The 24,768-nt window shown below is 39.3% G+C and overlaps 1 protein-coding gene across 1 annotated transcript in view; it reads right to left on the bottom strand.

The window, feature by feature from the left end:
- The window catches only part of COL28A1 (collagen type XXVIII alpha 1 chain), a 914,882-nt gene that overhangs the window by 196,024 nt on the left and 694,090 nt on the right, over positions 1–24,768 (bottom strand). Inside the window, exons 24-25 of the mRNA XM_044075485.1 lie at positions 23,890–23,958; positions 2,425–2,493 (exon numbers count right to left, since the gene is read on the bottom strand). Of these exons, the coding sequence (XP_043931420.1) occupies positions 2,425–2,493; positions 23,890–23,958 (138 nt within the window). The remainder of the gene's footprint in view (positions 1–2,424; positions 2,494–23,889; positions 23,959–24,768) is intronic.

Here is a 24,768-nt window from a genome sequence, read left to right as displayed (position 1 = left end):
TTACAATAAATAGTTTATTATACTTAATTGTTAGTTTGAACATACATGTGTATGATCTGATAAAGGACAAACTATAATGTTAAATGATTTGTTTCTAGAACTTAATTCTCTTGAAAAAATATAGATTAGATTAGTACTAGGCTAACTACCCTTGTGAGCCATTTTAAACCTAGCCAATTATCCCCTGTGAGATTCAAACCCTGTACCTGTTTGTCAGGCAAACGCTTTAACCATTAGGACATCCTCCCAACCTGTGACTGAATTCCAAATATGTAAGATTAACATGTAAAAATTAAGGAATTTATATGTCTTACATCATTTGACTTTTAACTAATACTGATATTTCAGATTTTTTAGACATAAATCCAGTCTGTCTAAAATATAATTCAAATTACTTCCTAATATCAAATTACCCTTCATATTATTGAAGGGGATATCCAAATAATTGTTACATATTTGGCAGCTGGGCCTGAAATCCAACATGTTTGCAAAAGTAAATAATCCATTTTGAAATTCTATGATTGCTATAAAAACATTTATTCCTTATCGTTAAATCTCTATATTACTTTTGCCATAATCTTATGTCCTTGTCTGTTTGAAAGTATTATTATTACTTCTTCTTTTTTTGTGTTTGCACAGTGATGTAACTAGTATTTCACATTGTTTAAACTTAAATCACTCATCTTCTTCTTGAGAAATATGAGTTTCTTGTAAGAGCACTACATCATATTTATTAAATGTGAGGCTGTTTAGACAATATCTTTACTGACCAACCATTTATATTTGAAGCTTATTTTAAGTTCAAAGATGATATTAATCTTTAATAACTTGTAACACTCTTACTGGTATTTTACTTATGCTTACTAAAATTCTGGAATAAAACTGTTTAGAAATTTTACATAAACACATTTTTATGTCTGAGAACCAAAATAATGGTATTAATGGTATTAATGGGTACATTAAGAGTAAGTGTAGATGTTAAACACATTTTGATATACAAAGTCAAAGTCAAAAGTCAAAGTCAAAGTAAACTTTATTGTCATTCAGAAATCAGTGCAAAGGGCAAAAACTGAATGAAATTCCGTGTCTCAGGACTCGATGTGTAGACAACATATAGACTATTTTCAAAGACATTTACACATATAACACCTAGCTAATACATAAGGGACATGCAGGTAGACAGACACTTTCATGGAATCTACTGACTCTTAGTTTAATCATATACCCCCAAATAAGCTAACGTTTCCATCTTGACGTACCTTTAAATTTCTTTGTTTTCCATTACATTACTACAGAGAAGTCATGGACAGCTGGATTATATACTTCATTTTAAATGGCTGTGTTCTTAAAGAATACATTTAAGATCAACTACCTGATATGTATTAATTTTCTTCTTGAGTTTTATAACTGGATAATAGGTAAAAAGAAATGATAAAATGGATGCTAAAGAAGAAAAACACTACAGCATGCTGCTCTTTTCTCTTCTAGAATCTTATCTGTCCTTGTATAATGTCTTATTTTATTTCTTTGCCTCTGTAAATTGATTATTGGGGTTCTAATTTTTATGATATTAATAGCCTCTTCATCTCTTTTAATCATATGATGTTATTCCTTATATATTTTTCATTATATTTCCCTATAGTTTATAGAATTATAATTTTGTATATTTTTCTTTCACTGATTTTTTTCTTCTCCTTCTTTACCTTGCTTCCATCTTTTCCTTTATTCAGATTATTATTTTTTTCCCTTTTTATTGCTTTCCTCCTTTCTTTTCTTCCACTTCTCTTTCTTTTGATCCTCTCTTTTTTCATCCCTATATAAATACTCCTTAATAGTTTAAACTGTGATATAACAGTCTATATTTTTGAGCATATTTCTCTTTTTATTCATATTACTTTATTTTATTATGCCAAACATGTTAATAAACATAAACGGTCAATGACAGTTTATTAACTTTTCTATTACAATTTATTTTATCCTTGATATAAACAATACTGTTTACTTATCTTCCTATCATTCCTTCCCTCGCTCTATTTCCATTTCTAAATTTCTCTATTATTTTTCTTCCTTTACTACTTTCCTCCTTTCCTTCAAGCTAGCAAATACTTTTCTTGTTATAGTTCATTTATTATATCCATCTTAAAATCCTAAAGGGAAGAAAATTTTTTATGTCAGAAATTTCTAAATGGTTTTCCTTGGTGGTAGCTATCCTTTATTTAGAAGAAACTGTCAAACAATACAGCAGATGAGTAAAAGACAAATGCTGCAAAATATTCCTTCTTCAGTCAGGCAGCATATGCAACACAGAGTAGTACTGGTCAATATCTGTCATTGCATGGGGCTATAACTGCACATTTAACAGAATGTATCTAAGTTCTGCCAATAAAAATGAAGCACATTGCATATAATATAAAACACACTTACCTTGGGCCCTGGCAGTCCAATTCCTTCTGGTCCTTGCTCACCTTGTAATCCCTGAAGACCTGGAGGCCCCTAAATTTAAAACACAACACCCATCAGTATGTATTCAGAGTATCTATGCTATAACATAAAGGAAGCACACCAACTTATAGTGTGTTTTGAAAATGTAACATTTTTATATCTCTATTTATCAATATGTGATGCACACAGACACACACATACATAAAGCTGTTTTGTGCCCCTGCTTCTGCTTATCAGTTAAAAATGACGGTATATAGCATTTGACTTCATGTTGGATAGCTGCACTTCTCTGGCTGTAGGTAAACAAGCTAAAGTCTATTATAATAAGATATGCACAATGAATTAATAAATAGCATATTACATTTAGAGTTCTTCTTAACTGAAATGGGCTATCATGCCTTAGAAAACAGAATGTGGATGAGAAACCATATACACTTGTTTCCTATGGAAGAAGAAACTGCAAATATATCAGAAGATGTTAATGTCTCAGAGATGTTCTGCAGATATATGAATCTCACTAGTGACAATGCAGAAACTACATATTTTTCAAAGAATTACTCAGATGATGATACCATGAAAAAAATAAGCCCTACACGTTTTATAATGGGGTACTGTATGGACCCAAGAATCTGTCTGTATCATGACTCTGTAATATGGGACATGACCATCATCACTGAAACTAAAGTCAGTGCTTTTATGGTTACATTAGGGTGCCTAGGAAGGATTCCATAGTATGACAGCAACTGGACATGTAAACATCTAAACTTTGCAAAAGATATACAGAACAAAGCACTCCTCAGTGTGTAACAGTGTACAAAACTACATTATGTATATAATGCACACACACACACACACACACACACACACACACACACACACACACACACACACACACACACACACACGGTGCATACACACACACACACACACACACACACACACACACACACACACACACACACACACACACACACACACGCACTCACACAGAGTAATATACCCATTCCACAGTTGCACTGCAGTGGCGTAATGGGCACACTGTAATAGTACTGAAAGTGGCTTTTAGTGAGTTTCTACTGTAGGATCAGTATTAGGTTAAGAGTACTCAATCAACTGACATGCTTCTCTTTGATGTACAGTGTTTGTATTATGGAATGCATAGTATATTTAGATTCTTGGAAACAGTGGCATGTGTAGCAAAAAGTAAGTTTTATTACATGTGGTGGTCACACTGAAAACTCATTTGTAGACCCTATTTTAAGAGCATTCAGAGCATCATTTTTAGTATTGAATACTGGAGTCATAGGCAACAGCACATTCACTAGGTAGTGTCTACCAGGGGCAGAGCTGTGTAAATAAAATGCTTTGGGTTTCAACTGTAGGTGCCCACTGGTGCATAGTACCTCTAGACAGGAGGACATGAATCACAGAATGAGAGCTATCTCATGTCTATCCACTTGGGTTAAAATTGGCTTTGGGTGATGTGGTAATGCTGACTAATATTTTTTTTCATTTTCAGTAAATATCTTTATTAAATTATCATGCATGGCATACACAATCTTACATTTATATAAATGAAAAACATTTGGTTGCAAACATTATACATCACAGACACCATTGAAACAACTGTAGTTGCAAACATTATGCATCACTTACAATCTATCCAGTCATTGTCAGTTAAGCATTATATGGCTCATTCAAACCCTGCCTCTTAAACCTCATTCCTTCTCTGCATATATTGTTCCCACAATTCCCATTTTTTCTATGTAGTTTGCTCTGTCCCTTTTCTAAAGATCCCAATTCCAGTTGTTTTATCTCTGTTACCATATTCAGTACTTCTAGTAAAGTTGGTCTAGACTTTGATTTCCATTTTCTAGTAATTGCTTTTTTAGCAGCCACCATAGGTTTTACTATGTCTAGGCAATTCCGATTCTGTATCATAGCTCAATAAAATCATCTCTCCAGTCAATCCAATCTGGTCACACAGCATCTCCGACAGAGTGGTTCGCAGGGAATCCCTAAAGTCGGCAAGCTCATTACACTCCCAAAAATATGTTCCCAGCCACCTCTTTCATGCCCTTCACACCTCCAACATTTGCTATTCACCTGAGGAAAAATTATTTGGAGTTTACCTGGGGTATCCTAAATCTTCTAGACTTAGTTGCATATTTGGGAGATATACATATATCCCCCATTATCTTTTTGTGAATTGCTTATCCAGTCTCTCTTCCCAATCCTTTCTAAGCTCCTCTGATTGATTCTTATAATTATCATGCAATATTTTATATGCACTACTAATTATTCCTTTTTTAATGGCAGCTTCTGTTTTAGATTCTATTAAAAACTCTACCACTGCTGGTCTTTTATTTAGGACCCCCCCATTTCTTTCTGTTTGCCTATAGTCGGATATAAATCCTTGATAGGGAAGGCAATCTCTTACCTGCAGTCCAAATAAATTCTTGGTCTCTTCCCATTCTGTTACCTTTCCCTTTCAGAACTTTCAGAGACAAAAGCGCTAAATAAACTGGAAGCTGATTTGTATCCTGTTGGAAGTTTGGTGTTCCTTTTTGTTATACTATACAATTGGATTGGCTTACAATTCTGGTGCAGCCACAGGAACCTCAGTATTTATTCATTTGTTTTTGAAGTCTGAGTGCCTTTTTTCGCATTTTTGCTGCACCTTTCCCTTTTTAGTTATTTGCTCCCAATACCTTCGTTCCTTTGCCAGTTTTCTCCAATAAATTCCAGCCCCCTCTTGCCTATTATCTGTATCCCAAACCACAGTCATCCCTATCAGCAGAATCTCTTTTCTCCATTCTTGTGCTGGTTTTGTTCTTAGAATACTCCCAGCTATTTTATAAATATAATACTCTGCATGATTTTTGTTGTTTTACTTAAGAGTCTGCATCCAAAATCCCAATCTCTCTTTATTTCTTGATCTTCCCCCATATCATCATAATTCCTTTCCATTTCAAATTAGAATGTTCTGCTTGTGCTATGTATAACAACCTTAACTGTGTTGCTCTAAAATACCCCCTCAAATTAGTAATTCTAGTCCGTCTTGTTCTATTAGAAGAATCAGCTTATCCCACTTGACCCTTGCTGTCTTCCTTTCCCAGATAAAATCCTTCAACTCATTTTTAATTGTTATTCACAGCTTCTCCTCTGGTTGAAAAAAAATATCCCTGACCTGAGTATAAGATTAAAGGGACTAAAAATATTTTAATTGCTTGTATCTTGGTATCCATATTCAGATAACAAAGCTTCCAGTTTCTCAATTTTTGTATTATCTTCTCTTTAGTCTCTTCCCACATATCCTTAGCTGCCACAACAGAACCATTTCTAATCCATACTCCTAAATACTTCATTTTATCATGTCCCCATAAATATGGATATTGTTGGACCAGTTCATATGTGGGTACATAATTTATCGCTATTGCCTTTGTTTTAGCTTCATTAATTTTGTATCCCAAGAAGATTTGAAACTCTCTTAAAATGTTCCACAACACTGTAATGTCCATTTCTGGTTTTGTCATGTATAAAATAATATAATTGGCAAATAGAGCCAGCTTTTGCTGTCTAGTTATGTTGACTAATATTGTCAAAAATGGGCATGGGTATTTTCAGGCTTATAAATGGGTTTAGGACCCAGCCTAGACCAACCTACACCAGCGACACATGGTAATGGTGTTAGGGATCTGTGTGTTTCTATTGGCTAGTGTGTGCCTCCCATGAAGCTCAGCAGCATTGGGTCATAAGTTACTGGCTGGTTTGTGTCTAGTTACCCAGTCAGGGTTATCTGGGATAGCTATGTTGAGAGAAAGCTGAACATAAAGCCAATCAACCTGCCAACTATGAGCTAAGGATTGCTGCAGTGAATATATGCTCATTGATAGGATTCAGCTTGGAAGTGGAAGACATGATGATAAGGAGGAGACTGGTCATATGTTTATAGGTGTGTACTAGGCTAATGACCCTGGGGCCTTTACAAGCCTAGCTCATAGAAGTGCCCTGGCAGTGTGCCACCTGTCGTTAGTTCCCAGTGCCTCTATCAAGTAGAGCCACTGGAGTGATCCCTGGGGTGAACTATCTCCCAGTGCCTCTTTCAAGTAGAGCCACTGGAGTGATCCCTGGGGTGAACTATCTATTTCCCATCCACTCATCAAGATTTCACTTGAAGAGTGCTAGTGAGGTGCTCTACTTGACTTGTATGGGAAGTCTATTCCAGAGCATGGGCAATCTCCGGGTTATGAACCTGTCCCTCCAGCATGTTCTGTTGATTGTGGTAATGAGGTTGAGGTCTCTGGAGCATGTGGTGTGGAAGGATTGGGATCTCTTTAGATGTAGCATTTCTAACAGAGTTGGGTCAGACATGGCTTTGTAAGTCAAGCAGAGATTGCCTCTTAGTAGATGATATGAAATGGAGAATAGCTAGAGTTTTTTGAGTCTGTCCATGTAGGACATGTGTTTAAGGCCTAGGATCCTCTTTGTGATGTACTTTTGTGGCTAGTGAGGTACATGCCAAATGGGGCATTATACTCTATGATTGGTCTAATGAGGGAAGAGTAGAGATAAATGATGACCTCTTTCTTCCTGGATTCAAAACCCTTGGTAATGAGATGTGCCACATAGAAGGACTTTCTGACCACAGTGTCAATGTGGTGGTCAAAGGAGAGGTTGCTTTTAACCTGTGTCTCCAGATCTCTTATAACGTCTTCAGTGTTCAGTGGGCTCCCATCAATGTGGTAATTAGTGGGAACTGAGTTTTTCCCAAAGGAGATGATGACGCATTTTTTGGCATTAAGCTTAAGGCCATGGTTTTGATACTAGTCATTTGGTCTCTGTGAGGCCTTTCTGTAGGATGTCTGTATCACTTTGGGAGTTAATAATGGCTCCTAGCTTGCAGTAGTCTGTGAATTTGGTCACCCAGAGTCTCTCTGTGTTGGTCTGGACTTCTGAGAAGTAGATGCCAAACAGGACTGAACCCAGGACTGATCCCTGAGGGACTCTACTTGTGACTGGTCGGCAGTCTGAATTGGAGTCTGCTACTTTCACACTGTGGTTTCTATCTGTGAGCCAGTTTGTAACCCACCTAATGATATAGGGGCTGATGCCTAGTTTGCTGAGTTTATCAATAATTCCTGAGTGAAGAATGCTATCAAAGGCCTTGGCCATATCGAGGTAGGGTGTATGAACTGCCTTACCTTCATCCACCACATTGGTGACTGACTCAAAGAAATCAACCAGGTTGAGCAGGCATGATCTACCTTTCACAAAACCAAACTGCATGGGGTCTAGAGTTTGAAGATGCCTTATATCCTTGTTAGTTAGGTCCATGATGGTGTGCTCCATAGCCTTACATATCAGGCTCATTAGGCTAATGGAGCAATAATTTCCAGGGTCTGTAGTCACTCCTTCTTTATGAAGAGGGATGACTGTAGCAGTGCCCCATTCAGTAGGGACAAAGCCTGCGGTGAGGCTCTGAGTGAACAGAGCAAACAGATGTGGTGCCAGTTCACTTTGTAATTCATGTAGAACACAGCCAGGGATATTGTTGGGTCCCATGGAAGCTGTATTCCTGGCCTTAGTCAAGGCAGCTTTAACATGTGCTGCAGTAATGTTGGGTGCCTGGCATTCTTCTGGTATTGAGATTGGTCCTTTACAGGGGGAGAGAGGGGTAAAGTTGGCACTAAATCTGTTGGCCAGTATGTTGGTAATATCTGTTGGCTCAGTATAGGAGGTACCACTGTATAGCAACTAGAAAAAATCTGGGTATTGCCATGAAGATTCTTGATAGAACTATAGAAGGCTTTATGGTTGTTTTTAGTGTCTGCTGCAATTCTGCCTTCATAGCTGGCTTTGGATGTTTTGATGAGGGATCTCAACTTTTTGTTGAGGCTAATAAGGGAATTTTTCTAGTCTTGGGACTTCACCTTTTTCTGCAACAGTTTCTTCCTTCTGTTGTAGAGTTTATTAATGGCAGGGGACCACCAGACTGGCTTCCTTTTTTTGGAAGAGAGCATCTTGGTTCTGTTGGGTATGGCTAGTTCCATGCATTTATGTACATGTTTGTATGGTGCATTGGTGCATGATTTGACAGTCATGCATCTATTTTCCATTGGCATGGGTACTGTGAAGTCAGGCACCTCTGTTTTTAGGAGTCCAAAGTCAGCTTTGGAGAAGTTTTTCATGGTGGACACCTTTGCGAGGGGTGTGGGTGAGATGTGGATTTCCATGGTGATTAGTTTGTAGTCAGATCTAACCAGGGAGGAATTAACTATTGGTGTAGAGCAACGGTTGCCATTGTTAGTAATAACCAGGTCAAGGATGTTGCTTCCTGTAGTGGGGTTAAGAATGAACTGGTCCAGGGCATTGGAATTGATGAATTTCAGGAAATGTTGGGCCAGTGCATTGGTGCATGAGTAGTTTTTCCAGCTGATGGAGATGTAGTTGAAGTCACCTAGTATGAGAGTGTTGGGTTGGATCTTAATAATTTCCAGGGTGCTTAGGAATATGGAGTGTGAGTCTCGGGACATGGTTGGGGACCTATAGCAGGCGACAACTTGAATCGCCTGCTTGTTAGTTGTACCTGGAGTATCTCAGATGCATTATGCTGGGCTACTAGTCTTTAAGATGTGCATATCCTTTATGAATATGGAGACACCACCACCTTTGGAGTGCCGGTCCATGTTCTGGGGCTGAAAGGTGTGGAATGAGTTATATCCTGGTAGCGCAGAGGTGCTTTCTGCTGCTTTAAACCAGTTCTCTGTTACAGCACAAATGTCGATGTTCTCCATTTTGAGGAGTGCTTCTAGCGAGTGCATCTTGAGATTTAGACTGCTAGCATTGAGCAGCATGACCCACAGACTGCATTTATTTATAGCTGTTATGGTGGTTATTTGGTCTTTGGAATACCACCAAAAAAAGGCACTATAGGGGAGGCAGTACCCAGAAGAAACCCAGGGGTGACAGATGCAGGCCATCTCTGGCAAAGCATCAAGGTCTGTCAATCATGTCATCCCAAGCAGACAGATACTGGATCCCCTTAGAATAACACCAGAAACTTAGCCAATTGTTGAAGTCAATCATTTTCTGTTTGTACTGTGGTATCATTCTGGGCTAAGGTAGGATGCTGTGTTCCAGGATCCAGGATCATCTTGTGTATCCAGGAGGCAATTTGTAAGGGCAGAGCAACAACGGCACTGGCTTGGGATCCAGAATATAGAGGGAAAACCACACTAGAAATGGTGTGGGAATTATGGTGAGGGTGAGTCTTCTAAAGACAGTGAGGGATATCCTCAGATTTAGTATTAGACTCATGTCAATTGGACTCCAGTGTAGAGATAGGGTGATATTCATAATCTCAGCCTATAATCCACAGAAGAGTTTTGATGGAGAGGAAAAGAGTGCATTCCAGCAGCTGCTGCAAGGCCTACTAGATGAAGCAAGACAGCATGACTTGTTGTTGACAGTGATGTTCCTGAATACTCATAATGGGGCAGACAGAACAGGATATTAGGATTGCCTGTGTCTACATGGGTTGTGCAAAAGGAATAAAAAAGAGTCCATTTAGACATCTGTCTGACAAATGTCTTGAAGATGATCAAGATATCATTAAGCAAGACAGTTAAACTCAACATCACATACAAGGGTTGTAAACATGCAATATGGTTAGACTTCCTCTTAGTAAGCAAAGGGCAGTGGGTGGAATTAGAGATTGCAAACTCATCATCAGTGAAACTGTAAGCTCACAGCATAAGCCACTGGTAAATACAGTAATCTACAAGCAGTGGTCAGAGAAGGCTCTAAGACCAACAGAGACCAGGGTGAAGACCTGGAAATTGACTGGAGCAAAAGCACAAGAGCTCAAGGAAATACTCAGAGGTCTAGCACCTGAGAAAGGACAGGAAATAGGTGGAGCTGAAGAAGAATGACAGTGTCTCAAAACAGCATGTATGAATACTACTGATATGCAGCCAAGCCAGATATGAAATTAGGATACTCAAGGAAAACTGGTGGTAGAATACAGAAGTCCAGAGATTATCAAAATAAAGAAAGAAATAGTTCAGGAAAAAGTGTGAGACAGAAAAGATAGGGATAATTAAGAATACTAGTTGACTAACAAAAAGACTAAGAGAGCAGTCACAATAACTAAGAATTACAGTTAGTTTCATCTTGTACAGTTCTGCTGTAATAGCCATAGATGGCACAACAAATCTTTATCAGGTTCAAAAGCAAAAACAGTCATCAGACACCATCCAGCAACAACCTACTCACCAGTCCTTCTTCTTCTTTCGGCTGCTCCCGTTAGGGGTCGCCACAGCAGATCATCTGTTTCCATTTCTTCCTGTACTCTGCATCTTGCTCTGTCACACCAATCACCTGCATGTCCTCTCTCACCTTATTCATAAACCTTATCTTAGGCCTTCCTCTTTTCCTGTTACCTGGCAGCTTCATTCTTAGCATCTTTTTCCAATATACTCTGCATCCCTCCTCAGCACATGTCCAAACCATTATAATCTTGCCTGTCTGGCTTTGTCTCCAAACCTTCCAACCTGGGCTGACCCTCTAATATACTTGTTCCTAATCCTGTCCACCCTCGTCACACCCAGTGCAAATCTTAACATCTTTAACTCTGCCACGTCCAGCTCTGACTCCTGCCTTTTTGTCAATACCACTGTCTCCGACCCATATAACATAGCTGGTCTCACTACCCTCTTGTAGACCTTCCCTTTCACTCTTACTGGTACTCGTCTGTCACAAATCACTCCTGGCACTCTTCTCCACCTACTCCATCCTGCCTGTACTCTCTTCTTCACCTCTCTTCCGCATTCACCATTACTCTGAACTGCTGATCCCAAGTATTTAAACTCATCCACCTTCACCACCTCTACTCCCTGCATCCTCACCATTCCTCTATCCTCCTTCTCATTCACACACATATATTCTGTCTTAGTCCTGCTGACCTTCATTCCTCTTCTCTCTAGTGCATATCTCCACCTCTCTAGGGTCTTCTCCACCTGTTCCCTACTCTCACTACAGATCACAATGTCATCTGCAAACATCAATGTCCACTGGGACTCCTGTCTGATCTTGTCTGTCAACCTGTCCATCACCATTGCAAATAAGAAAGGGCTCAGGGCCGATCTTTGATGTAATCCCACCTCCACCATAAACGCATCCGTCATTCCCACTGCAGACCTCATCACTGTCACACTACCCTCGTACATATCATGTACCACTCTTACATACTTCTCTGACACTCCTGACTTCCTCATACAAAACCACAACTCACCTTCGATAACCATATTGCCACAACAGTCAGGAAATCCTTCTATGTGGCACACCTCATCACTAAGGGCTTTTCACTCAGAAAAGAGGAGGTCATTGTCCCACTGTACTCATCCCTCATTAGATCCATTATAGAGTATAATGCCCCATTTAGTATGTACCTCACAAGACATCTGCAACAGCTAGAAAGGCCCCAGAAATACCTCACTAAAAGAATCACAGGCGTAAAGCAGATGCCATATGCTGACCGTCTAAAAAAACTCCAGCTATACTCTATGGCATATAGTCTACTCAGCAGTGATCTCTGCTTAACATACAAGGTCATGTCAAACCCTGAGCTGCTGGACATGCTCCACTTAAAGAAATCCCAATCCCTCAGAGCCACACGCTCCAGGGATCTAAACCTTGTCATCACAATGAACAAAACATGCTGGAGGGATAGGTTCCTGACCCAGAGACTCCCCATACTCTGGAATAGACTGCCCATACATATCAAGCAGAGCACCTCCTTGGCCCTCTTCAAAAGGAACCTTGATGACTGGATGGGAGATAGGAAATTCACCCTGGGGATCATGTCAGTCACCCTGCTAGACAGGGGTCCAAGGAAGTAAATATTGCGGGAAGAAATATCCAGGGAATTATTATGGTTAGGCTTGTATTGGCCCTAGGGCCAATAGCCTAGTACCAACCTATGAACCTATGTAGTTACTACAGCTCTGCACATCACCCTTATTCTTAAAATCGGTACCAAAACACTTTTTCTCCATTCTCAGGCGTCCTCTCACTTTCCAAGATTTCATTAAACAATCTAGTTAAAAACTCCACTGCCATTTCACCTAAACACCTCCATGCTTCCACAGGTATGTCATCTGGACCAATAGCCTTTCCATTCTTCATCCTCTTCATAGCTATTCTTAATTCCTCTTTGCTCATCCACTGCACTTCATAGGTTCATAGGTTCATACTAGGCTATCTGCCCTGGGGCAATTATAAGCCTAGCCCGATTCTGTATGGCTTACGCCACCTTGATTTGAGTATACTGTGCCCTTTTTAAGGTTTAGTTTACTGTGCCTCTGTCTAATAGTGACACAGGAGTAATTCCTGGGACAAACCTATGATCCCCCATCCACCAATCGAGATTATTCTTGAAGAGATTCAGTGAGGTGCTCTGCCTCACATGAACTGGAATTCTATTCCAGAGCGAAGGGGACCTCTGGGTTATGAACCTGTCCCTCCAGCAAGTTCTATTTATTTCTGTGCTGAGGTTCAAGTCCCTCGAGCATGTGGCTCTAAGAGATTTAGATTTACCGAGGTGGAGCATGTCCATTAATTCTGGATTTGACATAGCTTTGTATGTCAGGCATAGATCACCTCGAAGTAGGCAGTATGCAACTGAGTAGAGCTGGAGTTTTTTTAACCGAGCAGCATATGGCATCTGTTTGAGACCCTTGATCCTCTTGGTGAGATACTTTTGGGGTCTTTCTAATTGCTGCAGGTGTTGGGTAAGGTACATCCCAAAAGGGACATTGTATTCTATGATGGGCCTGATGAGGGATGAATAAAGGGGCACGATTACCTCTCTTGATCTAGATGTGAAACCCTTTGTGATGAGGTGGGCTATGTAGAAGGTCTTTCTAACCACTTTGGCAATGTGGTTTTCAGAGGAGATATTGCTATCAACTTGGGTCCCCAGGTCCCTAATAACTTTCTCTGTACTTAATGGGTTTCCGCCTATGTGGTAATTTGTGGGCACATTGTTTTTGCCAAAGGGTATGACTATACATTTTTTGGCATTTAGCTTTAAACCATGGCGCTGGCACCAGTTATCTGTCTCTGTGAGACCTTTTTGAAGGATGTTTGTGTCAGCTGGAGAGTTGATTATGGCGCCCAGTTTGCAGTCGTCTGCGAACTTGGTGAGCCATAGTCTTCCCACATTTGCCTGTACCTCGGAAACGTATATACCGAACAAGAGTGGTCCCAGGACAGAACCCTGTGGGACGCCACTTGTGACCGGTTTCAAGTTTGACATGGCTCCAGCAACTCTCACTCTGTGGGTTCTGTCTTTGAGCCAGTTTGCAACCCATCTTGTGACATAGGGGTTTATATTTAAGCTGGATAGCTTATCTATGATGCCCGAGTGGGGTATTGTGTCAAATGCCTTTGCAAGGTCCAGATAGGCTGTGTGGACTACCTTCCCTTCATCTATGGCTTTGGTGACTGTTTTGAAGAAGTCAACCAGGTTCAAAAGGCAGGATCTGCCCTTGACAAAGCCGAACTGGGTAGGATCTAGTGTCTGTAGGTCCCCAATGTCTTTGTTTATGAGCTCCATGATGATCCTCTCCATAGCCTTGCAGATTAAGCTAGTCAGGCTTATGGGGCGATAGTTTCCAGGGTCCATAGAGGCTCCACCTTTGTGGAGTGGGACCACTGTTGCTGTACACCATTCTGTGGGCACATATCCTGTAGTGAGGCTGAGATTGTATCGCTGTTTTATTTGAGGGATTAGTTCCTCTTGGAGTTCATGTAGGACACAACCTGGGATGCCATCTGGTCCCATGGAAGCAGTGTTATTTTCTTTGGAGAGGGTAGCCTTCACCTGAGCATCAGAGATGTTTGGGAGGCAGCCCTCTGCCGGGATAGATACTTGCTCTTTTGGGGGGGGGGTGGAGAAGTTTGCACTGAACCTGTCTGCCAGGATATTGGCGATGTCTGTGGGTTTAGTGTATTTTTTGTCATTTAGAATCAACTCAGAACAAGTCTGGGAGTTGCATCCCAGGTTTCTAACATAACTGAAAAAAGCCTTATGATTGTCTTTGGTGTCCTGTGCAATTTTTCTCTCGAAGCTGGCCTTGGAGGATTTTATGAGGGATCGTAATTTTTTGCTAGTACTGATCAGAGATGCCTTCCCTATTAGGGATTTTGCTCTATCATGTAGTAGCTTCCTCCTTCTGTTGTACAGTTTATTTATGGCAGGGGTCCACCAGACTGGACGCCTGTCTTTGGATGATTGGGTCTTGGTTTTGTTTGGGATAGCATGATCCATGCATTCCTGAAGATGTCCGTAGAATGTGTTTATATAGGATTCTGCAGTTTGGGCCGTAGTTTCCACTGGCCCTGGGGCCTTGAAGGATTCCACTTCGGTTTTGAGAAGTGAGAAGTTCGCTTTTGAGAAGTTTTTCACTGTGGTTTTCTGGGCTGGGGTGGGGTCGGGATGTGGACATCCAGTGAATATTTATGGTCTGATCTTACCAATGAGGGATATACTTCTGGTGTGGAGCATAGAGTCCCCATGTTGGTAATGATCAGGTCTAGTATGTTGTCCACTCTTGTGGGAGTGGTGACTAGTTGTTCCATAGCATTTGAGTTTATAATTTCCAGGAACCTTTGGGCTAAGGTGCTGGGGCTTGAGTAGTGCTCCCAGTCAATGTTTGGGTAGTTGAAGTCGCCCAATATAATGGTGTTCGGAGAGATCTTCATGTTCTCCAATATTTTCAGGAAAGTCGAGTGGGATTCCTGACTTTGATAGGGTGGTCTGTAAGATGCTATAAACTGAAAAGCAGTCTTGCCCACTGTTAGTTGCACATGGATGGTCTCCGATACTTTGTGCAATGCCACTAACCTGGAGGTGTGGATATCCTTGATAAATATGGAAACTCCCCCTCCTTTTGTGGTTCGGTCTGGGTTTTGGGGCCGAAAAGCATGATATGAGGTATAGCCTGGTAGTGCTGGGGTGCTCTCTGGAGCCTTGAACCAGGTTTCTCTCACTGCACAGATATCGATGTTCTCCATACTGAGGAGAGCTTCAAGTGCGTGCATCTTGAGGTTAAGACTTCTGGCGTTTAGCAGCATTACCCTTAGTTTCTTGTTCCTTGTGCTGTCTATGGGGGTGGGTTTGAATTTTCAGCCTTGCCTAAAAAAGGCACTATGGGGGTGGCAAGAGCCTTTACCAATATCCGAAAGCCCAGTGGTGACAGGTGCAAGCCGTCCCTAGCGAAGCAACGTGGCTTGTCGAGCATGTCATCCCAGGCTGACAGACACTGGATCCCCTTTGAATGACACCAAAATTTTAGCCAATTGTTAAAATCGATCATTTTGTCTTTGTACTGTGGCATCATTCTAGGTGAGGGTAAGATGCTGCTCAAGGTCAGGGTCATACCAGCCTGGGCTACATGATCAGAGAGCTCCTCTATGTCTCTTTTCATGTAGTCCAGGGAGGTACGTCTCAGGTCATTCACACCAGCATGTACAATGACTGAGTCATATTTGTATTTGCTTTGGAGTGACCTGAGTGCTTGCATTATGTGGCGGATCCTAGCACCTGACAGGCAGCTCACCGTGACCTTCTCTTTATTCAGCCTGGTGAGCAGGACGTCAGTGTGTCTGACAATAGAGTCACCTATTACAAGAGTATCAGGTGTGTTATTCAGCCTTAAGGGCTGTGGCTGCTTGGCACACTAACTTTGTGGGATATGTGTTGTGCGTGTTTTGTTTTGAGGTAGCGTTTGCTTGGATGTCTGCTTTGGAGGTCTCTGTTGCTTAGGTAGATTTTTATTTAGAGCCTCCGAGTATGTTTTTGTGTATTTATGTGTTTGGTTCGCTGATGTGGTGGGACTATGTGATACTGGAATTGTGTTATGTGAGGTTACCTTCTCCTCCTGACTGGTTACACCAGTTTTGAGATGAGAGAGCTCAGCCTCCAGTTTGGCTAAATAGTTGCATCTCTCACATATATTTTAACCTGTTTGGAGGAGGAGAGGGTTGTCCGTGTACATGAGACAGTTGTAACATTGCCTCAAAATTCCCAGATTCACCAGCTGGACTGGAGAGGAAACCATTGACTGACCTTTGGACATGCTAGAGTAATATAGGGAAACTGAATTTAAGATGGACCAATAGAGGACAGGGTAATCGTAGAGAGTATAAGAGTAAGTAGTGCTTATGGTTTAATAGTGCTAACTTGTAGGATTACTTACTTGGACCAGTGAAGGGCCTTAGAATGAGAATACGGTGTTTAAATTGAGAGATAGAGCAGTTCTAAGGGAAAAAGTGAAGAACAGACTTTGTGGGGCCAGGAATAGTTTAAACCCAATTAGGCGGCGCTGCCCACTGTTGCGCTATGCATAAAAACACGCAAAACCGCGCAAAAGAGGGTTTTAAGAGAGGAAGATGAAGGAGTTTTGGAATTGACCCAAAATGGCCAATAAAACGACAGTTTCAAGTCAGTAACCACTCCCACAGGGGCAGGCAGGCTGCTCAATGTTTTTCACTGCCACTGATCAACAGAGAGACTTCCCTTTAGCCCAAGCAAAAAATGGCCTCACAGAAACTTACAAACAGTTCAAGAACAGCAAGCCTGTAACTGAACTTTTTTAAATCTCAGAAAAGTGGGAAAAAAGCAAGATTTTTTGTTTTTCAGAGATAGCAGAGGTTCACAAGTATCAACAAGTTATAACAGTGCAGTAAATGACTCCACACAAGAGTGCTAGGCCAAAGACAGATAAAATGCAAGTTTTGAGAAAAAAACGATTTTAAAAATAAGTGCAAACAGGAAATTCAGTAAACAGCTCTAGGTTGTGCTCTAAATACAGTTACTAATGCAGAAATCAAGTTTAACAATCCAGAAAATGCTCAAAATAGGCGGCTATGCAGAAAAACTTAGCAAATAAACAGAGGAAAAATACTTAAAATCTCAAAAGTGGCTCCTTTCTTCTCTCTGCATTTTCTCCTCTTGGTGGGTGCTTCACCAACAGCCAGCAACCCTGAAAAGACCCCAAAACCACGAGTCAACCAGGTTTTAAGAGAGGAAAATGAAGGAGTGTTGGAATTGACCCAAAATGGCCAATAAAACTACAGTTGCACGTCAGTAACCACTCCCACAGGGGCAGGCAGGCTGCTCAATGTTTTTCACTGCCACTGATCAACAGAGAGACTTCCCTTTAGCCCAAGCAAAAAATGGCCTCACAGAAACTTACAAACAGTTCAAGAACAGCAAGCCTGTAACTGAACTTTTTTAAATCTCAGAAAAGTGGGAAAAAAGCAAGATTTTTTTTGTTTTTTTTGTTTTTTCAGAGATAGCAGAGGTTCACAAGTATCAACAAGTTATAACAGTGCAGTAAATGACCCCACACTCCACAGGACATAAAAGGTGGATGGAAGGAGTACTTCCAGCAACTTCTGAATGAACACCCCACATAAGCTGTATTGCCCCCATACACAGCCTACAATGTAAGAAAAATAGACCACTCTAGAAAGAAATAAGAACAGTACCAAGGAAAATAAAGTCAGGGAAAGAAACAGACTCAACTTAGGTTATGGCAGATATGATCAAGATGTTGAGTGAGTTGGGGGGAAATGTCTTCTGAGTATGCTCATAGCAGCACAGAGAAAAGGCATGTCCCAGATGACTGTAGAATAAGCATTTTACTGGCAGTGTACAAGAACAAAGGGAACGTTCACAGTGATGGGCAGTATAGAGCTATCAAACTCCTGGTACACTGCATTAAAATACTGAAGAGGTGATTGATAAGTGATGATGCAGAGATGTAGAAAATAAGATAGGAGATGAGTAGCTTAGATTCCTATTGGGATACAGCATGAATAACCCAAAGTTTACAGTAAGACAGATAGTGGAAAAGAAGTTGTAGATGAAGAAATAGTCAAAGCAGGCATTCCTAGATTTGGAGAAAGAATATCACAAGGTCCCATGAAAGCTGATTTGGGTAGTCCAGCAATGGCAGAAAGTGATGGACATAACAGAATAATTAGTGCATGCTATGTGCAGGTACCCAATGATGTAAGTACAAACTGTTCGGACTCACAGAGAAGCTCTGAGTGGGAGTGGGTGTGCATAAGGATTCAGCTCTGCGTCAACTGCTGTTCATACTGGTGATGGACTACATTAGCAAACAGGTCAGAGAGAATAGAACAACAAAGTTGCTGTAAGCAGATGATACGGCTTTACAAGCAGATTCTAGACAGAAAGTTCAGAAAATTATAGGGGAATGAAATGCAAAATTTAAGGCACATGGGATGGAACTGAGTAAAACAGTGCCATGGCAGCAAATGAGGGAAATCAGAAGAAGGTGATAGTTAAGACAGAATGGAAAATACTGGTATAACAGTTTAATAGCTTTAAATATCTGAGAAGAAATGAAGTCTGAATGAGGAAGTCAAAGCTAGAATCGGACAGGCTGCAGCCAACTGGTACAGGGCGTTCGGGTAATGTGTGATAGAAGAATGCCAAAGAATCTGAAAAGTAAGATGTGCCAAACAGTTGTGCAACCAATACTTCTGTATGGTACAGAAATGTGGAGTTTGAAGGCAGTGCAGTTGTGGGACAATTGAGGAAATTATGACATCAGAGCCAAAGCCAAATTAGCTCTGATGGCAAATGAGGTAAAAGAGAACAGATCTATGCACAAAAGGAGAAGACAATTTGTTGAAGACGATTTGGAAAAGGCAAGAAGGAGGAGAGAGGAAATAAGGACATCTAGCAAATAAACTGATGAAATGCATGAGGGAAGACCAGTGACAGTGAAACATAACTGTCAAAGAAGGTAGGGGAGAGGCACTGAATTGTGAGAAGTAACAATTGACACAACATCCTGATCCCATGTAGAAAATGGGAAAGGGGGGGGTTGATGATGATGATGATGATGATAATAATGATGACTCAGAAAACTATTGATGGAGTATATTAGAATTAACTGCGTATGAAACCTGTTTGCACTATGGCACTGACAACATATGGTCTTACTTATCACTGAAACCTAATCAATTCACAGAGACCTTAATAAAATTCTGTACCAAAGGAAGTGTGATAACAGTTTCTTATATTTCACACATATTACTAAATGTCATCTGTATTACTAGCATTGTTGTCCTTTCTATCACATTTAAAATGAGAAAACTGCATTGATAGCATATGCTCAGCAACATACTTCTTTCAAAAGAGGTAGCATGCTATATAATTGTTTTTTCCTTTAATTTCTTTTAGTAACAACCATTTCTTTTGGTTAAGTGACTTGCTCAGTGTAACAAAAATAGGTTCATAAGAAATGCTAGACTATCAGCCTACAGACTATTACAAGCCTAGTCAATAACCAGAGGTCAGAAATAAAGACCTTAAACATTTTGCGAAGCAGAGATTAAAGAAAACTGAAGTTAAAATGATTACAAGATAAAGCTTATTAACAACTCATATCACTTTGGGCACACTACAGAACAGAATAACAGGGTCTTATAAATATTGCACTCTGTCTGCAAGCATATCAGCTGGATATATATAGTTCTGTACTCACAGATGATGAATGACGACATAACTGATTAGTGGAACCAATAGTCTAGAAGTTAGCTCTTGGGATTAAGGCTATGAGCTCTAACCTAGCTGTTTCTTGTAGTCCAATGTTTGAGTTCCTTGGTCTACTGCATCACTTTGAGAAAGTTATTTAACCAGATGGTGCTCTAATTCAACTGAAAAAATTAGGCTGGTCTTCTAGACCACATGCATAGTGATTATCTATATCTGGGATAACCGCTGACCATTCATCAGTGTTATCACTGAAAAACATAACTTGTGATAAAAGATCAAAACAATCTTACTAAGTAATCCTTTTATCTTCCAACATTGAAGACTATCAGTAGCGGATTATTTTGTTGTTTCTCTGCAGATCCATACAGTTGCAGTACTCTTTTATATTCACCAAGCACAGAAAAAAGGGCATACTTTAACAGTTATGGGTCTGTTTGTTAATGTTAGCCTACAATCAGCGCTAACACACTATTATTTCATGGAAGGGCAAAATATGTTTCCAGACTAATCAGTTACAAAGTGGAGCACTGCTTTCTTGTTACTGCTAAGGCAACAGAGAACCTTTACAGAAACAAAGTATGTATTAGGGTCAAAGAAAATTAAACCAGAGAAGGTCCAAATAAAAAATAAACATGAACTTTTTGAGAATGTCTCTAATACTGTAGTAGTTACAGTAATATGTTTAGACATGCTGCTAGTTTGTTTACATATATTTCTACAAGTGATTGTTGAGCCACAATGAAACAGGACAAGTACAACTTTCATTTGCTGTTGTCAAAGATGTAATTATTCATATTTAAATTGTATTGAATGCATTATTTTCTGATCCTGGTGCTACTTTCATCATGTACAGTTCTGCTACAATAGCCAAAGAAGTAACCTGAAGATGGTATTGTACCATTCACAAGATTATCTGCAAGCACTGGTAAATGGCTTACACAAGTGTGATGTGTTAGCAGTGCAAAAATAGCTTCTGAGTCAATCATCCCATAAATGAATGAATGAAAGTAGTGAATGATATATTAGCTAGCTGGATAAGGTCATTTTGTAGGCATATTTGTTACAACATCAGGTGTATAATATATCATCAGCAACAATTACTCATGGAGATACAAAAGGATCTAGGTTATTTGGACAAAGTCAAGTCTACTGAATGGACAAAGTGGCCAAAAAGTTAGCCAAAAATCTATATATTTTCCTTTTTTATGTTTTGGCAGTTGACCATTTTGGACTTTGTTTGTGATTCAGAATTAGTGTACTATATTTAGTTAAACCTACCAACTGGAACTCTTTCTGTACTGATAATGCCCTGACTGTGGGTAAGATAGGATTTGCCACAGTTGGTGTAGTTACTCTAGAGGGATAAAGGCTAAGTAGATACATTTCACCAGAAGAATATAAATCTTTCAACACCCATAATTGGGTGGTGATTATTAATATTATATACTAGATTTACTTAAAAAGATACTTCTTACAACTTATACTGTGTAATAGCTGTCTTACATTTTGATTTGTGTTTCCATAGAAAGAAAGCCCCTTGCACCTTGGAATTCAAAAATGTTTTTATTGTATATTTATTTTCTGAGGAATTTAATGCATTAAAATAACTGTATGTGCGTCTTATAAAAATTTAATGTTTTTCTACAAAATGGCCAACAATTGAATCTGACATATTAATGTGATCTTGTTTTATTGGTTTCTTGTCTCCTTCCCATAATACATTTCATGTTTCCTTTATATTAGCCATAGTAGTCAAAAGTAACTGATCAAGGAACTGTTGATGCTTACCTAGCCTATTATGATACAGTGGCAACAATGTGAGTCACAGACATGTTGCATACCTTCTGTAGCAGGCGTGCTTGCCTTTTATTCCTAAATGACTAACATATATATTTGTTTCAGAGACTGTTATAAACTATTCAGAGCAATTTTATAGCATTCATTGGGATTTTTGTTTATGACCTACTCATTCCATTTTCCGCACCCCCCCACTCTCACTGATTACATCTAAAGACAACTCCCATCTTTGGACTATGCCTCCCCTTAGGAAGTGTATCAGCGAGCACCCTCCCACATGGGATGGGGATTCCCATCACTTTTCTGCCACTCAGTCAGTTGCCCGAGCTGCTAACTGAACCCAGGTCAGCTGGGCCATAGTTTGGACTTTATCCCTCTGTGTCAGTGGAGCAGCTAGACTGCCATCTTTTTTGATGCTCAAAGTAGAACAATTTTACTAAAACTTGGGATTATGCAGGACAAACTATGCCATCATACCAAGAAAAATAACTATTTATTTTTATCTTATTACCAAACGAAAGATTCTGATGTGCTATGTTGGCTGTTTAAGCTACTTCATATATTAAGATGACTTAAATGTAGTATCAAAAATTTCTGTGACATTTAGAGAAAAGTCAGAAAATATTTTTTCTTGTAAATTATTAACACATTTAACATTTTTCATGCCACTGCACACTCATGCTTGTGCACACACATGCACACACACGGGTGCGTGCATGCGTGTGACAGAACTGCCCAAATCAGGACTGCTGTGCAGAAGGAGTGACAGGTGGCAACCGTATCACCTAGGTGAACTGATCTTGTTTTTCTTCCTCTCTGCAATAAAGACAGTAGATTCCCATAGCTGTCTATTTTTATATCCCACAGCTGTCTATTTTTTATATCTCACGGCTGTCTATTTCTAATTCACTTGTTAAATCTACTGACATCAACAGGACAAATTGCCTGTGTAAGATTGTCAACAGTACCTTTCAAGGTAAACTACAGATTTCTCTGTGTCTGTGGTATGTCATGCAGGTGAAGACAAATTCCTCTACAAAGTATGTGAGAAGTTAAGCTTAAAAAGGTGAGTTGACTTTCCCTTCCTTTGGTTCCAAGGCAAGGAAATGAAACTTCTATATACAAGCATGTTTCTGATACCTACACAATCCTGGAACCATATTGTAGAGAGAAATGCACCCAAAGGGTTGAGTTAAACCATAGGAAAAATAGTTTTCCTTTAATGATGTGCACAGAATGTTGTTAAAATATTTATATTCTGCATTTGATGAACATTCTTATTGCATCCCTTTATCAATGTCCATTATTAGACTATTATATAGATATACATATGCATATATGTGTATGCTTAAGTATGTATGTATGTGTTTGTTTGTGGTTTGCGTGTATGTGAGTGTGTGTATATTTGTCTGGATTTTAGAAGTGAACAAAAATATTTACTTGACTATTAAAGGGGTGGCGTAAGCCACAAAACTATGGGCTAGGCTTGTAAATGCCCTCGGGCAGATAGCCTAGTATGAACCTATGAACCTATGAACCTATATTTATAAAAGATTTCAGCAACTGGAAACTTTGCAGTAAAGGATCACAGATACTTTTCTATACAGATATGTCATTTAAACAATATAACAAAGCTACATTCATTAATTCATTATGCAGCAGCCTATCCCCATAGTTAATGGGCACATGGCATGGAACTCATCCTAAATAAGGCACTGATTCATAAGACAGTACACACACATGCACACGCTCGCACTCCCATAATCTTGCTCTCACATGGCACACCTATCGACAAGTGTTACAGTAGTGTTTTTTTCAGTCTTATGTCTACATCACTTTATCACTTATAGAGATATATAAAGTACTAACTGCTATGGCAAGATTCATAATTAAACTTGTAGAGTTCCAATATACTGTAGTAGGAGGTCTTCTTTGCAAACACACTTCTCGGTAAACAAAACTGGATATGTTTTTAGTGGTTTAGAATGTTAATTATATGGCAAACAGAAGTGCTTATTGACAGAGATACAAAGTACTTAAGAACATACAGATGGTCCTGGGTATCCCTCTCCTTTTGGTCCAAATGGTCCTGGTAATCCTGGAGGACCTTGTTCACCCTGAAAGGAAAGACAGATTCTGATTAATTGCATGACAATTATTTTTTTTTTCAAAATAAACCTTGGATTTAATTTTTTTTATCAATCTAGCTAGCTAGCTATATGTAGATCTATGTGTGCATGTATCTAATTATCTATCTATGTATCTATTCCTCTACATTTTGTTCATTTTAGCTGATCTAATTTTTAGAGAGAAGCCTGGAGACAGATGCTTATAGTATAAATGTATATATAGCTACAGCATATCAATAAAACTTAGCACAACTGCATCCATCCATACACAACTGCTTTTTCCTATTACTGTGTATGGGGTTAGAGCATATTACTTACAAAAGAAAATCAAAACCACAAAAATGAAACATGTTTAAAAATGCTACTATTGTCTTACAAAATGAAATGCAGCTAACATTTTTCAATTTATGCCATACAGTTTTACACTTATAATTCTTATTAATATATTATGTTTCATATTGCATGCATTTATTTTAAATATATCTGCTGTATTACAGAAACAATGTAGCCAACATATTTCAGTTATGGTATATAGTTTTACAGCTATAATTCTTATTAATTTATTACATTTTAATTTCCATACACTCACTGAAAATATCACTGCTATGTCAAAGAAATAATATGCCCTACGTGTTTTTTATTGTATGGCATATATTTTTAAAGATACAATTCTTATTAATAAATTACATTTCACAATTGTGGGAACATACAGAATAACGTTTTGGAGGAGGAATGAGGTTTAAGGAAAGGCAGGAATTGAGCAATTTATGCAATGTTGGATTGATGATAAGTGTATAA

Source organism: Protopterus annectens, chromosome 6.part1 (assembly GCF_019279795.1).
Source record: "Protopterus annectens isolate FY-2018-M chromosome 6.part1, PAN1.0, whole genome shotgun sequence".
In the NCBI taxonomy this organism is placed as follows: Eukaryota; Metazoa; Chordata; order Ceratodontiformes; family Protopteridae; genus Protopterus; species Protopterus annectens.
Note: the sequence above shows the minus strand (reverse complement) of the source record. Positions and strands in the feature narration are given on the sequence as shown.